The 17,155-nt window shown below is 45.1% G+C and overlaps 1 protein-coding gene across 4 annotated transcripts in view; it reads right to left on the bottom strand.

Moving 5' to 3' along the window:
- Positions 1 to 1,351: 1,351 nt before the first annotated feature.
- The window catches only part of XKR9 (XK related 9), a 66,640-nt gene continuing 50,836 nt past the window's right edge, over positions 1,352 to 17,155 (bottom strand). For all 4 annotated transcript variants that reach the window (XM_068237493.1, XM_068237492.1, XM_068237491.1 and 1 more), the window contains 2 exons: positions 8,656 to 8,864; positions 1,352 to 4,057 (listed from right to left, as the gene is read on the bottom strand). In XM_068237493.1, the coding sequence (XP_068093594.1) occupies positions 3,381 to 4,057; positions 8,656 to 8,864 (886 nt within the window). In that variant the 3' untranslated portion in view covers positions 1,352 to 3,380. The remainder of the gene's footprint in view (positions 4,058 to 8,655; positions 8,865 to 17,155) is intronic.

The raw sequence follows: 17,155 nt of genomic DNA, 5'->3' as shown, positions 1-17,155 counted from the left end.
CTCTTTCTCCTCTCCTGCGTCCCATTTGACCACTGTGATCACTGGACTTCTCCATCCTCCATATTAAAAATGGCCATTATCCCATAACAGCTTCCTGGTCAGCACACTGTTAAACTGTAATATCACCCACTTGAGCCATAGGGAAACATGGACATTGCCTTGCATATTCAGTTGTAACTGACGGCGGCTGGTATATAACTGACAGCAACTGGTATATTTCAGTTCTGACAAAATATTGTCAGAACTAGAAGGGATCGCTGTAAGAAGAAAATAGTGAGCTTCTGAGAGGAACTGACGGTGAGTATGTAATATTTATTTGCAGCTACGTCATGTGTCTATTTTAAATAATTTTACTCGCTTCAGGTTCCCTTTAACTAGCAATTAGCACACGGGCATACAGGCAGGAGGCTGTAGGGTGACTGGCCAGGAAACCACATTTACTTTACACACATGGGGTTACATGTTGGTGTCTTAAAGCGGAATATAACCCTGCATTTCAACTTTGCTCTAAAACATTATTTACAGCATATTATATGCAACCAGCATTTTTTTTTTTTACTAGACCAGCATTGGAAGGGTTACACACAGAGCTTTAAAGTTCCTTGGAGAGAACTGCTCCCCGCAGCCGAAGTTTAGATAGATACATTTAAGTAAACAGAATGTAACAAGTGTGGAATGTGACTCACTCTCTCAGACTGTGCAGGAGCTGGAGGACAGCCAAAGAGTGTGTAACATTTCTCACTTGTTACATTCTGTTTACTTAAATGTATCTATCTAAACTTCGGCTGCGGGGAGCAGTTCTCTCCACAGAACTTTAAAGCTCTATATGTAACCAATGCTGGTCTAGTAAAAAAAAAATGCTGGTTGCATATAATATGCTGTAAATAATGTTTTAGAGCAAAGTTGAAATGCAGGGTTATATTCCGCTTTTTTTTAAATGATAATGAAAGTATACTGTATTATAATATTATGTTTGATCAGGGTCCTTGTTTAAGACATTAAGCACAAATAAGTATTGGAGTAACTATGCTAACACTTTAAGCCTTCAGCTTCAGCTATCCCTATTTTGGTTTAGCCTGCTTGCTGACCACTCTCCAACATTTACTTCAGTGACAACTCAGTGATTCCCCAAAACCCTACATCTGTCATGTATACGCCTTTTCAATCAACCACACCCACCACAACAAACATTTCTTACCTGTGAGAGTCACATTACTGTACTCTCTGGGACCTCTACAGCAGTGTTTCTCAACAACATGTACCCCTTGGTACCGCAAAAGATTATGATAGCCAAGTACACCGTTTAATAAATAATATCAAGAACTTCTTGAAATAAACATTTATTGATGCTTTTAATTAACTAGAAATGCCTTTTCAGACTTATTTATATATGATTTATCATCCATTTAACCTTTAAACTCATTGTAACAGATAGACCATAATAAGTTCAAGTACCCTTGAAGCCTGCCAAGTGCCCTCAGTACGAGACCTATCACGTGTGGAGAACCTTGGCTCTAAAGTGCCAAATTCATTTTTTAATCCATAACTTCTATGTTTGGTATGCATCAGCTGATATTTATGCTACTATGTGCTATGTTATGCATGCTATGGTATTTTTATTACGTAAACCTGTTAGGGAGGTTATGAATACAAAGTCTTTCCTTTGATGACAGTCACTGTAGAGGAAGCAATTACTTTCCATTGCTGGGTGAGTAGTGACATCTGTGACCAGGTAGAGAAGTAAACAGAGTGTTCTTCAATGAGAGGCGTATTAGATGGGACCCAACCCACAGATTAACACGGGCTGTCAAATCTAATGTATTTTCATGAGCAGGTGCATGTTGTAGAAAGGAGGCCTAAATCAGAACTGATGAAACCACTTGGTTATGAAACATTTTCAAGTGGGCATCAGCAACATGGTGGCATAGTGGATTGCACTCTCACCTTCCCAGCCAGGGCACTACCTGCACTATCTGCATGGCAGATTCTCCCGGTGCCTTTGTGGGTTTTCTCCAGGCGCTCGGCTTTCCTCCCAAAAACATACAGATAAATTAATTGACTTCCCCCTTAAATTGAATCTAGACCAGGGGTGTCAAACTCAAATACACAGTGTGCCTAAGCTAAACACTGGGAGCAAGTCGCCGGTCAACCTCAAAGTACGGTGCCACCCTCCCCCTTCCTTTTAAAGTTCCTTAGTGTCTAATGGCCTCCCCTCCCTTCCTATACAGGTCCCTAGTGTTTAGTCGTTCTCGCTCTCATATCCAGATCCTTGGTGTTTAGTGGTCCTCCCTCCTCTACAGAGTTTCCTGGTGTCTAGTGCCTTTTCTCCCTCCCCTACAGAGTTCAGTGGTGTCTAGTGCTTTTCCCGGTGCAGTTCCCCCTAGTGCAACGCAGATTTGCCCTGTGGGCTGGAGTTTCACATGTACAGTATGCTGTAGACTATGATGGACATAGGACTATGGCAGGGATTAGATTGTGAGCCTCTCACAGCTACTGACATGACTATATACTCTGTAAAACGCTGCAGCTCTATGTACTGTACATCCTAACATAATTATTTTCAGCAACTCAAAACCAAAATGTCCTGTCAAATGTGAACACTAAACACAATGTAGACAAATAAGAACCTTCGCTTCCTTCAGCAGTAAGGCCTTGTTCACATTATAAATTGCTATCGCAAGCATTGAGCGATTTATAGAATGATTTTCCCAGCGATTTTCACTTAGAAAAGTGCTTTTCTAAGCGCTTTTGTGGAGCGATGTTTTTTTTCACTTCCCGATGTCAGTCAGGAAGTGAACTCTTTGACTCGGAAATAAATAAATACAATGTATTTATTCATTTAAGCGCTCTGGAAATCACATTTTAAAGTGCTTTTACAATTATTCTTTCTATTAAATCGCAAATGCTCAGAAAATGGTACAAGAGCCACGTTTGCGATTTGATAGAAAGCTCATCGCTTATTTGAGAGCACTCACATAGAGCAATATTGCACTAACGCTTTTTAAGACAATTTTTAAAATCGCCAGCGCTAAAGAAAACAAATTGCTTAGTGTGAACAAGCCCTTAAAGATTTATTGTGTTAATCCAATATATACTGCTATATCTAAACCTTTTACTGCTTCCATCAGCAGTAAAAGATTTATTGTGTTAATCCAATATAGTCCGTACTGTGTGCCTACAAGACACCAATCACACAACTGCTAACTTACTGACCTTTTAAGCAACCTCCTCTATATTCCAATTTGTGCTGAGTTACAATCCTTTGCCATCTAATAAAAATCAGGGATCACTGGAGATGCCTCCATACATCAGACCCCATGTGTATGTACAACAGTAGAATAAATAATTAGTACCTATAAAAAATATAAAAAATAATATTTTTAAGGCATGATAAATTTTTGTATTCTTGGACTCCTTGTCCTGCTGGGGGAACCAACCACTGCATAGATGGAGGGACCATCCACGGCATCTCCTCCGGACTCATCTTCTATGGTCCCTTCTCCAGATTGGAGGCTGGGATGAAAACATCCATAGTAGAGGATCAGAGAAAGGATCCCAAATCCCAATGCAACCACTACAGCAATGCTGAGAATTGCAAATACTACTGTTTTTACAAAATTAGGTCTAAGGTAAGTTGTCAAAACAAGAATCCCAGCTGTCGTTAGAGTTCGAACAACATAATAAATACTAATGGGGAGAAGGGTTCTTGATCCTTTGACATTAAAGAACGTAAAAATTAGAATAATCCCTACTACAGCCCTGTACAAAAATTCCATTCCAAGAGTCTTGCAGAATTCAGTTTGTACCTTACAAGCCCAGAGAACACCGGCAACAAACAACATGACCAGAAGAGCAGTAAATATGTGAATGTTGCAGTATAGGAGAAGGACGATGGAGAGAATCCATGAGGTCAAGGTGAAAAATTTATAGAATAGAAAGAAAAGCATTGGAGCTCCCACCCCGATTCCTTTCTTTCCTGGTAGGGATTTTCGCAATGACATCTGGTAATCAATAGTGGACCATGAGATACTGGTGACTGATACCAAGATGGATGCATCTGAAATGACAGAAAGACAATACCATTAACTGAAGAACATTGGTATAATCATAATAGCCTCATGCCTATAAAGTCCAGGCCAGGGCTAAACATAGTAAAATCCCCCTTTAAGGATGTTCAGATGAGATCTCCCTCATTCCCTTGCCCCAGCCGCCTCCATCCTCCAAAGACGTAACATGTCAACTTATTGGTAGTGGTACCAGTGGATGTATAAATAATAGCGATAAGTGCTCACACCTAGTCTAATTTGAGTTTGTGGTGGCTCGTCCATCATCTTCGCAGTTTCTTACATTTTTTAAGCCCATTTCTGATTTTGTACCCTCCCTACACTTATTAAACCCCTATGTACAGATTGCACCCAGCACCTTTTTGTGGGAGATCTCACTCTCTTCCAATGTATGATGATTTGTTTCCTACCATATGCCAGCAATTGTTTACGTGTCAGTGTTTGGTTTTTCCAAAATTGTTAAAGTGGACCCAAATTAAAAATTTCAGAAATAAAATCTATTTTCTTAATTATAATAAAAATAGCAGCCTTTTTTCAGCTGCATGATGACAAATATAAAATATTTTACATTTATTGGAGGAACCCCTCCCTTCCTTTCATATTGCAGAATCTGGTAAACTGGTGGAGTAGATGGTGTGCAGCAAAGGAGGAAATGCTAATGGCTGCCCTAGTTATGAAAAGAGAAAGGTGAAAAGCATGCTCTGAAATGCTCATAGGCTTGAAGGAGTGCTTATTTATCTATGTGTCAGAGTGGTGCAACTAAATATTTTGAATTGAAAAAAAATGTTTGGTTTGGGTCCGCTTTAACCCCTCACTTACTTTTAGTATCATAAGTTCGGGACTTAAAGAGACTCTAAAGCGACATTAAAAATTTCTTTTTAACTTATAATCAACATGGGCATGGGCATGTTTGCTCCTGCTAAAACGCCGCTATCCCGCGGCTGAACGAGGGGTCTTTACCCCCCAAATCCCCCCTGCAAAATCCACGACCAACTTGGTGCTCATGGAGGCAGGGCTAATGGCTGTAGCTCTGCCTCCATGCGCGTCTATCAGCCGGCAGATCTCTGCCTCTCCCCACCCCTCTCAGTAAGGGAAGACTGAGAGGGGCGGGGGAGAGGCGGCGATCAGCGCTGATAGACGCGCTGAGAGGCAGGGCTGCGGCCATTAGCCCCGCCTCAACAGGTAGCACTGCCCGGGAACAACGGAGGAGACTTGGGGGTTAAAGACCCCTCATTCAGCAGCGGGATATCGGTGTTTTAGCAGGGGCAGACATGCCCATGTTGATTATAAGGTAAAAAGCCATTTTTAATGTCACTTCAGACTCTCCTTAACGGGACAGTAATATGTAAGATTTTTTGGAAATCTGATAAAATCGAAGGCCAATTAGTAATGGGTCAAAAATCAATATAAATTTTGGGTACGTGAATTTCAAATGTGAATTTCTGCTAACATTTGTGAATATGCGAATCTCCATAGACTTCAATGGGCAGGAGCATTTTAAAACCTACAAAGACTGTTTCTGGCCACAAAAGTGCTGGAAAAGTTGTTTCAGGGCCCGTTTCCACTAGCGCGAATCCGCATGCAGACAACGCATGCGGATTCGCATAGGCAATACAAGTGGATGGGACTGTTTCCACTTGTCAGTTTTCATTTGCGTTTTTGTGTGCAGGATTTTTCTGCACAGTAGACCCTGCAGAATTCGCCTGCGTGTGGAATGCAGGCGAATTGCACGCAATGTATTTAATAGGGAAATTGCATGCGTTTTCCCCATGCGATTTTTGCCGCGAATTCGCATGCGATTTCGCATAGGTACCCATGTTAATTCACACAGGCAGTGACATGGTTAAAATCCCATCACCCTAACCTATGCGAAATCGCATGCGAAATAGCGGCAAAAAACGCATGTGGAATCGCACCCGCATGCGATTTGCCTGCGGTGATTCGCCGGCGATTCCGCAACGCAATAGTGGAAACGGGCCCTCAAGGGGCCTAACAACAGGATGGGTGCATGCCAGAGGGGGATACATAGCAAAAGACCCACAAAAAATTACGGAGTTGACGCAGAGTCGTGTTTTAATTGCTAAAGGGCAGAAATCACATTACATTCATAAATTGGTGGAATAAAGTGTTTTAAAACATCTGGCGTGTGAACGTGTCGATCAGAGTGTAAGGGTTAGGCCCGGTTCACATTAGCGTTTTTTCCGGAACGTAACTGGAACGTATACTGTACAAACGGAACGGATGTGAATGGATCCAATGTTAACCTATGGATCCATTCACATGCATCCGTTGGTACGGATACGTTCCGTACGTTCCGGTCTCCGGACCTAAAAATTGCTGCAGGCTCTAATTTTCCGGACCGTTCTGCTTAGCGGAACGGATCCGGACAAAAATATTGCAGCAATGGAAAACGTTTCTTTACACTAGTGAATAAACGGACCGTTCCACGGGGGATGGGGCATGGGCTGACGCGAATCTAGCGACGGGAGGGTGGGGGGAGGGTGCAGCAGCCGGACGGGTGGGTGAGGGAGGATTTATACATACCTAATCTTCCGTAGTAGCCGGCGGTAGAGGCTTCCGTCTTCTCCCACGTCAAGTGACTACATGATGCGTCATGTGACTAGTCACATGACGCGCTGTGTAGTCACAGCGGAAGAAGAGGAAGCCTATACCGCCGGCTGCTATGGAAAATTAGGTATGTATTGCTGAGTGAAAACGGATCCGAGCAATCATTGATCAGATCCATTTTCACTATGTGAACAGGGACACGGACGAGCCATTCGGACCCGGTGAAGCAGATACCGGATCCGCTCACCGGATCCTTTTGGCTCACAACGCAGATGTGAACCCGGCCTTACACCCGCTTCAAACTGACCGACCAAATGCCGCGTTTAGCACACTGCAGTCAGCAGACAACCGCAAAGTCCTTTAGTGATTACGTCAGGTGAGCATATCTTTCTTTTTACTAGTTGACACCTCCAGGACATAAATGTTAGTCCTCTTGGCGGCAATCTTTGTGTAGTGGTGTGCAGTGGCTGCCGTGCTTGTGCGCACAATCGTGGAATGCAGGGATCGCGGTTAGTCAGGCTGAGGTAGTTCAATGACAGTTAAGTGTCCAAGAAAATACTGATTCTGCATTGAGGCCTTAAGGTGGCCACTAATTCTACAATTTGCTGAACAATCAATTACGAACGATTCTCCGTATGAACGATCATAAATGATCGTTTGGGATCACTAATGAACTAAAATCTCCAAACCAATCTCATCGGATTAATGAAATCAATCCAAATTTCAGTTCAATACGATCAATCTGACCAGATTGGTTAGGAGATTTTTGTCCATTAGTGGTCCCAAACGATCATTTAAGATCATTCATAGGAAGAATCGTTCATAATCAACCGTTCAACAAATTGTATAATTAGTGCCCATCTTTATACAGGGGGCAGCATTGGATACTAGATGCCAGTAGTGGTGTGAAGGATTATTGGGGTTATGGTCGGTGCACTGCTAGGACCAGCAGACCTGTCTCCAACAGCACTGAGGTTTTACACCGGGGCCAGCAGTGGATACTAGATGCCAATAGTGGTGTGAAGGATTATTGGGTTATGGTCAGTGCACTACTAGGACCAGCAGACCTGTCTCCTACAGAACTAAGGTTTTACACAGGGGCCAGTGGATACTAGATGTCAGTAGTGGTGTGAAGGATTATTGGGTTATGGTCGGTGCACTACTAGGACCAGCAGACCTGTCTCCAACAGCTAACTTGTGTACTGGCCACAGAGCAGCAATGCAATAGCAAGAACAACAATGTATCAGCCCTAAGAAGGGCTTAGCTGTTCAGGACAATGTGGTAGCAGCAAGAATCTGCACTGAGATGACACAGAACACAGGCCTACCTAATTCTCTCTCTGTCAGCAACACACTGTCCCTGCTCTCACTAACACTGCAGACACAGAATGAGTCCACGATGGCTGCAGTCCTGGCGTTTTATAGGGGGTGGGGGTCCAGGAGTAGTAGTGTAGTAGTGCATGTATTATAGTCTAGAGCAAATTTAGGGGGGGAAGCCATTTAACTTATCTGTATGCTTTTTGGATGTGGGAAGAAACCAGAGTGCCTGGAGGAAACCCACACAGACAAGGGGAGAACATACAAATACCTTGCAGATGATGGCTGGGATTTGAACCGGGGACCCAGCGCTGCTAGGCAACAGCGCTAACCACTACGCCACGTTGCCTGTGCTACATTTATGCTAAATTAATATTACAGGTATGATAAGATAAGCAGGAGACTTCTACAATGATAACATTTGCTGTCACCTGAAATCGCAAAAACAGTAATAGCCTGATCATTGAACTAAGTGATCCAGTTTAAACGTGCCCATTAATGGCACAATTTTCTTAGACAATCGACATTCCAATCTGATTATGGCAATGGGAAGGAAAAAAATTGAAATCATCGATCTCAGTCATAAATGGGATGAATAATTATAACCAATCAAATCAATTCAGATGCAATCAATCTACTAGACAAATGATCATGCAATTTGTATCATTGTGAAGAGCACTGTAAAGCAAACGCGACTTCCACATACACTGAAATATGGTGATTGTCTTATGCGTCATGAGGATGTAGAGCTGCAGAATAAGTTGTGGTGTACTCTCCAGATAGGTTTTAAAGCACCTCAGCATACTCAGGTCTGTCATAGCTTCCACCGCTCTCGTCTTTGTCTCTTCCCAATTTGTTTTCTTAGCATTGCACTTGCAGTTGACTTTGTATCCATATTTCAAAACATACCAATATCTGAAAGGGAGTAAGGAAACTATGTGATCATCAATACATTTTATAAATTATATGAATGTTAAGGAAATGTCTAATTTTTATATTAAATCCTGTATAATTCTGTATAATTAGTCAAAATGAAAATATATGTAAGGTGTCCAAAACACATTTTTTAATCTTAATTGAGCGTTCATTTGAACAGAAGTCCAAAACTTGTCTTGTTATGGTATCTTACCACATCAAAAAGCTTCCTGTTATCTTTTTTTTTTTTTTTTATCACCATGCAGAAGCATTAAGGCCCATACACACGTCGGATTTTTCTGAACGACCCGTCGTTTGAACGTTCCGTCATTCAGTCGTTCGCACGTCAAATCCGCCGTGTGTACAGACTATCGTTCGGGTGATAAGACTGGTTTCCAGCGATCTGCCGGGCGGATCGCTGGAAACCAGTCTTATTACGCGAACGATAGTCCGTACACACGTCTGATTCCGCGTGCGAACGACTGAACGACGGGACGTTCAAACGACCCGTCGTTCAGAAAAATCCGACGTGTGTATGGGCCTTAAGTCTGTAGGCTCCAGATGTATGTCACAAGACATCGGGAGCCTATGGAGAACATTGTTACATGATAGGCTTCAGTGAAGAGGAGGACAAGAATTGGCGCTGGACTTCTGTTCCACTGTGGCTGCTCAGCCTTCCAGATGTTGTTGGTGCTGCCCATGGGCGTCCGCAGAAAATTTTCCAGGGGGGGGGGGGAGGGAGTTATGTACGCTGAAAGTGGGCATGGTCATGAACCACAATGTGGGTGTGGTCACAGGTGGACAAATTTACATGAACTTCGCAGTAGTGGGACATTACACTAGGGCTATGGCAGGGATTAGATTGTGAGTGCCTCTGACACAGGTGCCCCCCAGTTTAAGTAGTGACAGGGAAACTTAAGCCATGCCCCCTGTGTAGCATTAAGCCACACCCCAGATTTTGCAGGAGGGTGCCAGTGGGTGGGAGAGGGTGACAATGGGCAGGAGGGGTGCCAGTGGGTAGGAGGAGGGTGTCAGTAGGTAGGAGGAGTGTGCCAGCGTGTGGGGAGGACAGCAGAAAGGCAGAGAGAGAGAGACTGCAAAGAGACACAGCTGAGCGGGAGAGTGACAGCTGATAGGCAGAGAGAGATACAGCAAAGAGAGAGAGAGAGAGCAGAAAGGCAGAGAGGGACAGCAGGGAGGCAGAGAGAGAGAGAGCAAGAGACAGCAGAAAAGCAGAAAGAAAGGGACAGCAGAAAGACAGAAAGAGACAGCAGAAAAGCAGAGAGAGAGAGAGAGAGAGAGAGAGAGAGGGGGGGGGAGAGAGAGAGAGCAGAAAGGCAGAGAGAGAGAGACAGCAGAAAGGCAGAGAGAGAGCAGAGAGAGAGAGAGAGAGAGAGAGAGAGAGCAAGAGAGAGAGCGAGAGAGAGCAGAAGGGCAGATAGAGACAGCAGAGAGGCAGAGAGAGAGCACAGAAAGGGAGAGAGACAGCAGAGAGGCAGAGAGAGAGAGAGCATAGAAGCAGAGAGAGCGAGAGAGAGAGAGAGAGAGAGAGCACAGAAAGGCAGAGAGAGAGAGAGAGAGCAAAAAGGCAGAGAGAGACAGAGAGCAGAGAGGCAGAGAGAGAAAGAGAGAGAGAGAGCAGAGAGAGAGACAGCAGAGAGAGAGAGAGTTAAGAGACAGCAGAAAGAAAGACAGCAGAAAGGCAGAGAGAGAGAGTGAGTGACAGCAGAAAGGGACATCAGAAAGGCAGAGAGAGTATAGTTGCCCCCAGTATAGCTAGTATAGTTGCCCCCAGTATAGTTAGTGTAGTTGCAATCTTCTGGTGCTATGCACTCCACTGCGCGCTCAGTGATGACCTGTGTAAAAACGACCTCACATAGCGTAATACTGTATAAACAAAAAAGTACAACACACTCCTCAGTGCAGGTGATAAGGTGCTCACACGTGATCCCAGCTCCCCTAAAGGTTGAAAGGCTCACCAGATAGTTTCCACCGAATCACAGGTGGTAATCTCACATCAGCACATATGTATCACTCAGACCTTCAGTGACCATATCCAATTGATAAAAAAGCAGCCTTTAATAAAACACATACAAATACATCATCGCGCAGTATGTCAGTTCCAATATAAAAAACACACTGCGCCTCTCGCGCACTCAGAACACTTACAGGATCCCTCTGGGGGATAGAGTAGCTTGTCACAGCGGTAAGTCCCTCGGTTCCAGACGCTTGAGAACTTATTCCAGCCGTTCGCGGCGTCCCGCACTGCCGGTTCCCGCGCCTCCGGACTTCCGCAACTCCAACCACGTGACCTGCGTCAGGCGTACTGGCTCCGCCCTACGCGTTTCGTCACCAGGACTCATCAGGGGTCCTGGTGACGAAACGCGTAGGGCGGAGCCAGTACGCCTGACGCAGGTCACGTGGTTGGAGTTGCGGAAGTCCGGAGGCGCGGGAACCGGCAGTGCGGGACGCCGCGAACGGCTGGAATAAGTTCTCAAGCGTCTGGAACCGAGGGACTTACCGCTGTGACAAGCTACTCTATCCCCCAGAGGGATCCTGTAAGTGTTCTGAGTGCGCGAGAGGCGCAGTGTGTTTTTTATATTGGAACTGACATACTGCGCGATGATGTATTTGTATGTGTTTTATTAAAGGCTGCTTTTTTATCAATTGGATATGGTCACTGAAGGTCTGAGTGATACATATGTGCTGATGTGAGATTACCACCTGTGATTCGGTGGAAACTATCTGGTGAGCCTTTCAACCTTCAGGGGAGCTGGGATCACGTGTGAGCACCTTATCACCTGCACTGAGGAGTGTGTTGTACTTTTTTGTTTATACAGTATTACGCTATGTGAGGTCGTTTTTACACAGGTCATCACTGAGCGCGCAGTGGAGTGCATAGCACCAGAAGATTGTGTATACTCTATACAGGAGAGACCACAGCGCACTTAGAGGAACTGGATGGAACTAAGTTGATTTTATATAAAGTTGTGTCAAGGACAAACTATAAGAGAATTGTTATTATTAGCAAGGGCAGCGCAGCAATTTTAAATTAAGTTAGTGTAGTTGCCCTCAGTTTAGGTAGTGTAGTTGCCCCAGTATTGGTATAGTTGCCCCCAGTGTAGGTAGTATAGTCACACCCTGTATAGCTAGTATAGTTGCCCCCGGTATGGGAGAGCTTGGAAGGAGGGACAGCGGCAGGGAGGGGGGCCAGACACCCCCTCACCTGGGTTCCCTCCTTCTGGCGCTCCCCCCCCCCCCCTCCAAATTAGCAGCCGCAAACAGAAGCGGGCATCAGCGGGCGGAGAGGAAATGCTCACCTTCTTCCTGTGTCCCAGGTGACGCCGCGCGCAGCGTCGTTGTCGCGTGACACTGATTTTCGACTTCTCCGCCGCTCACTGTGCTTCCGCTAATCAGGAAGCACAGAGAGGTGGAGAAGGCGGTGAGCAGTGTCACTTGACGATGATGGTGCGCGCCATTACCTGGAACGCAGAAAGAAGGTGAGCAATTCCTCTACGCCCACTGATGCCTGCTTCTGTTTGCCGTTGCTAATTTAGAGGGAGGAAGCGCAAGAAGGAGGGGACCCAGGTGAGGGAGGTGGGGTTCTGGCCCCCCTCCCCGCCGCTGTCCCCGCTGCCCCTCCTTTTGTGTTACTTCCTCCTCCTGTGGGTTCGGGTGGCTGGGGGGGCGCATGCCCCATTTTGCCCAATGTGCGGACGCCCGTGGTGCTTTTTTGTCACCTGAATTAATGGGGGAAGCTCACAACAGGAGGGAAGCATAGGGCAGGGTGCACAAGACAGGGAAAACACAAGATGTGGAAGCGCACCGAGGCTGGGAGAAACAAAGGATAAGGGAGACTAGGACAGGAAAAGCAGAGGACGGGGAAGGGGAGGGGATGGTAACACAGGACAGAGGACGGCACAGGATGGGGGTGGAGGGGGGAGCAGAGGATTGGGAGAACAGAAAAGGCAGCTACTAGAATCCAGGGAGGGAGCCTCTAGACATCAGTGAACTTTACAATGAAAAAGGGCCACAAGACACCATGGGACTGTATAGGGGAGAGAGGGGGGCACTAGATGTAAGAGAACTGTATAGGGGAGCCTGGGAGGGAGGGGGCACTAGATACCAGGAAACTGTATAGGTGTTGGAGGAGGGCATGATTCATACAAAATTTAGGCGTGGCAGCTGTACGGAGGCAGTACAAGGCTTCACAGTGTCATGCTGAAGTAAGAAAGAGGAGGAGCATGGACCTGGTCACCGTTAGGAGAAGTACATTTACAAGCTCTGCTGCACAGCTCTACTTCTTGTCTGAGGGCTAAGGAGTTCCTGAACAGGCCATCTAATAGTGGAGAGTGGACTCCTCAATACTGTCACTTGGAGGGAGGTCGGGGATCACAGGCAGCCTAATACTGCCATTTGGTGGAGGTATGCACACGCAGAGGCTATGAAGTACTGAAGGGGGAGCACAGAGACAGCCTACTACTGACATCTGAGGCAGGAGGGTGGAGCACAGAGGCAGCCTAATACTGCTACCTGGGGGAGGGCATTTGGGTGCACAGATTGCCGGGGGGGGGGGGCAAAGAGGTATCTGAATAATGCCATCTTGGGGGCAGATTAGCGGCAGTGGGGTGCACTCATATTCTGCATGGGCCCGGGGGAGCACTATCATTTGGGGGGGGGGGGGGGGAAGAGACCTGGTTGGAAGTCAGTCAGCTCTGATCACATGCTCAGTTTGTCCCTCTGGAAGTGCTGGCCCTGTATTTCCTCCTCCCAGCTACTTTTTCAGGCCATCTGACTGGAAAAAAATGTAGGGGAGAACACTGCACTTTATAAAAAATTTCACTGATACTAGAATGAAATTGACTGAATAGTACAGTTTCTCTTTATGCCACTCCACTGCACACTAGACAGATGATTAACTAAAGAAAGAAGGAGAGAACAGAATCTAACAGCAGGTGGAAACATCTAGTCCTGATTTGCATTGCACACACAGCTAGCAACGAGTACAAACAGAAACCAGTTTCGTAGAAACTAACCAAACACTTAATGCAGCAGGAAAGAAATCAGAAAAAATAACGCTGAAATGCAGTACAATGATATGAACATTACTGCTCAAAGTAAGAGAAATGCTGGCTACACACTATACATTTTCCCGCCCAATCAGTGGATAGTCTGATGGGATTCTGTATCGTGTGTACATGTCCAAACTGCTCCCAAATCAATAACGGAATTGATTTTCTCATCATAACTACGCAAAATCAATCAAGTTAATGATTGGAAGCACATGGGACGTCGGAAATAATCGCCCGATTCTCAAAAATCGGACGGGACATTGCATTGCGTGGATTTAGCAAAAGTGACACTGCAGCATCCCTATGAGTATGTTCAGGTTGCTTTTGATCCGGTGACAATCTCACGGAAGGCCTGGTGAGCAACTTGCCTGGACCAGTTGTGCTTGTAATGTTCTGGGGTCTCTGGCCCAAAGCAGGAAAAAAGGGCTCAGGAGCCCTTCTGTAAAAATACAGCGCTACCATAGGCGTCTATAATAAAAACCGCATTTTGCAGCTAGAAAGGGAAATTTGGGCGCATGGACGCGGCAGCTATCAGGCATCTCAATATACCTTCTTTGCTGCAAATCATGTATTTTATAACGGCCGCGATGCCCTCAGAAACTTTAGCATGATCCCCCACCCCCGAGATGTGTTGTGTCTCTTCTGTTGTCCAGCTTATAATCACATGACAGGAAGATCAGAGGAGACCCGAAGCTGCACTGGAGCAGTTACCGTAAGTATTCTGCTCTACTCTGAAGAAGGATGAGAAGCGAGCCCCTGACAGCCACTATAGTTAGGCCACTTAGTTTGAGACTGTTCAATAAATGTTAACATTTTAATAACCAGTTTGGCCAGCGACTTAGACTACGTTTTGCATACAGTAAAAAATGGCGCGGAGGAAATATTGGCGCACCATTCTGCCGATTATAAAGCACTATTTACCGTTACATTCAAATGGTAAATAGCGTTTTATAAAACAGCAGAACTGTGTGCCATTGAACAATGCAGGGAGCTAGCAGAGGGGGTCGAGCTGGCAGCGGAGGTCGGGCTGGAGAGACAGTGGGCTGGCAGCGGGGTCAGGGTGGAGAGGCAGCGGGCAGTGGGCTGGCAGCGGGGGTCGGGCTGGAGAGACAGCGGGGTGGAGGGAGGATTACGCAGCATGTGTATACATTACCTCGTCCCGGCCAGCGATCGCTCCTTCACTTCATAGCTTGCACGAGTCCTGCATCCAGCCAATCACCATGCGGTTTCCGCATGGTGATTGGCTGGATGCAGGACTCGTGCAAGCTATGAAGTGAAGGAGCGATCGCTGGCCGGGACGAGGTAATGTATACACATGCTGCATAATCCTCCCTCCACCCCGCTGTCTCTCCAGCCCGACCCCCGCTGCCAGCCCGCTGCCTCTCCAGCCCGATCCCTGCAAAAAAAATATTAACTTATAAAACGATAAATATCGTTATAAGTGCAGCGCTATTCTGACACTATTGGCGCTGTGCGCCATTTTTACCTGTCCCCTACGTTTTAATTACTGGCCCCTTACTTGATTGAGTTTGACACCCCTGCTGTAGACTGACACAATTGGTTGAGATCCATTCCCTTTTTCTCCGAAGTTTTTTTCCTAGGTGATATATTTTGAGAATATAAATAAAATTAATTTTAAGCCATCAGCAAGCCAGCAGGTTCTCAGAATAATTTTTCACCTACTTTTAATAATTTTTCAATCAGAGTAAAAAATAATTATAAACAGAAGATGAAAAATTATCTCCTAGGATAAAACTTGAATTGGATTAGGCTTAATTTGTGTAGATAGTGGTATGAGCGCTCCTCCAGAGATCAAATAAAGTGAAATACCTTGTTCACACTTATCAGATGGATCACTGCACAAAATGGGGGGTATCACCACCCTATCACAGTCAGAAAATAGAAATTTGTACAGCGCTCACACCATACAACAAGAGATAATAAAATATATTAAAGTCCAACTGAGTCCACTTCAAATGTTCCTCAATAATTCCAGCTTTCTCCAATACACAGATCAATGGTAGTATAAAATATGCTCACCTACGGTAGTGGCTTATTTAATTACAGATCAGCAAACTGGCTCAATCAAACAGCATCACTTCAACACTCCTGCTTCATCCTATATAAGACTCAACGACAAGATTGGAATAGACATAGCATAATCTAGTTTTAGATTATTCACCTCTTGCCTCCACCAGCTTCAAGCATCAAGGGTATCACCACCCTATACCATTGGTGAAGGCACTGCTGAGGGAGTGTTGCACGGTGCTGTTTGAAGCTGGTGGAGGCAAAAAATGTATAATCTGAAACTGGATTATGCAATGTCTATTCCAAACTTGTCGTTGAGTCTTATATAGGATAAAGCAGGAGTGTTGAAGTGACACCGTTTGATTGAGCCAGTTTGTGATCTGTAATTAAATCAGACACTACCGTTGGTGAGCGTATTTTATACTACCATTAATCTGTGTATTGGAAAGCTGGAATTATTGAGGAACATTTGAAGTGGACTCAGTCAGACTTTAATACACTATTATTTCCTGATATATGGTGTGAGCACTGTGCAAATTTTGATTTTCGGATCAGGTTGTATGTTGGAACACACAGATTATATATATTTAAACATCAGAAGAAGGTACAGAGATTTTTTTGCAGTGTGGCTGACAATGAGGAAGAGGGGGACAAGCCTCTGGATTATCAAGAGGCTTCCCTCTACTTAGGTAAGTACCAATTTGGGGAGTTTTTTATTTTTCACTACAGATATACTACTTACAACAGGACATCAAAATGGTCCTTGCAAGGATGTTTGCAAATATTTCAAGTGTCAATAATGCCAAGTTCCAGCATGCGCCGGACCTTGACAGCCACACCCTTTTTCTAGGTGTCAAGGAAGAGGTACAGTATGGTCTCAGGCGCACCTGGCCTTGGAGTTCCGTGAGCACAGCATGTTCAGCCAGGTAGGTCTGAGAAAACAAGTGCATTCCTTAGTAGGAAATTTCTCATCTACTGAACCTGTGAAGCAGACAAGGAATCAGACCTAGGTAAATACCTGTTGTCAACTTCCTGCTGGAGGGGAAGCTGGCAGTTTAGAAGCTACTTGTAAGCCTGGTTCCTTCTAAGCTTTAAAGTGGACCCGAATTAAAAATACAAGATTTCAGGAATAAAATCTATTGTCTAAATTATAATAATAAATAGCAGCCTTTTTTCAGCTGCATGATGACA

This window comes from Hyperolius riggenbachi, chromosome 5, assembly GCF_040937935.1.
Source record: "Hyperolius riggenbachi isolate aHypRig1 chromosome 5, aHypRig1.pri, whole genome shotgun sequence".
NCBI lineage: Eukaryota > Metazoa > Chordata > Amphibia > Anura > Hyperoliidae > Hyperolius > Hyperolius riggenbachi.
This window is presented reverse-complemented; position numbering and strand designations above follow the sequence as displayed.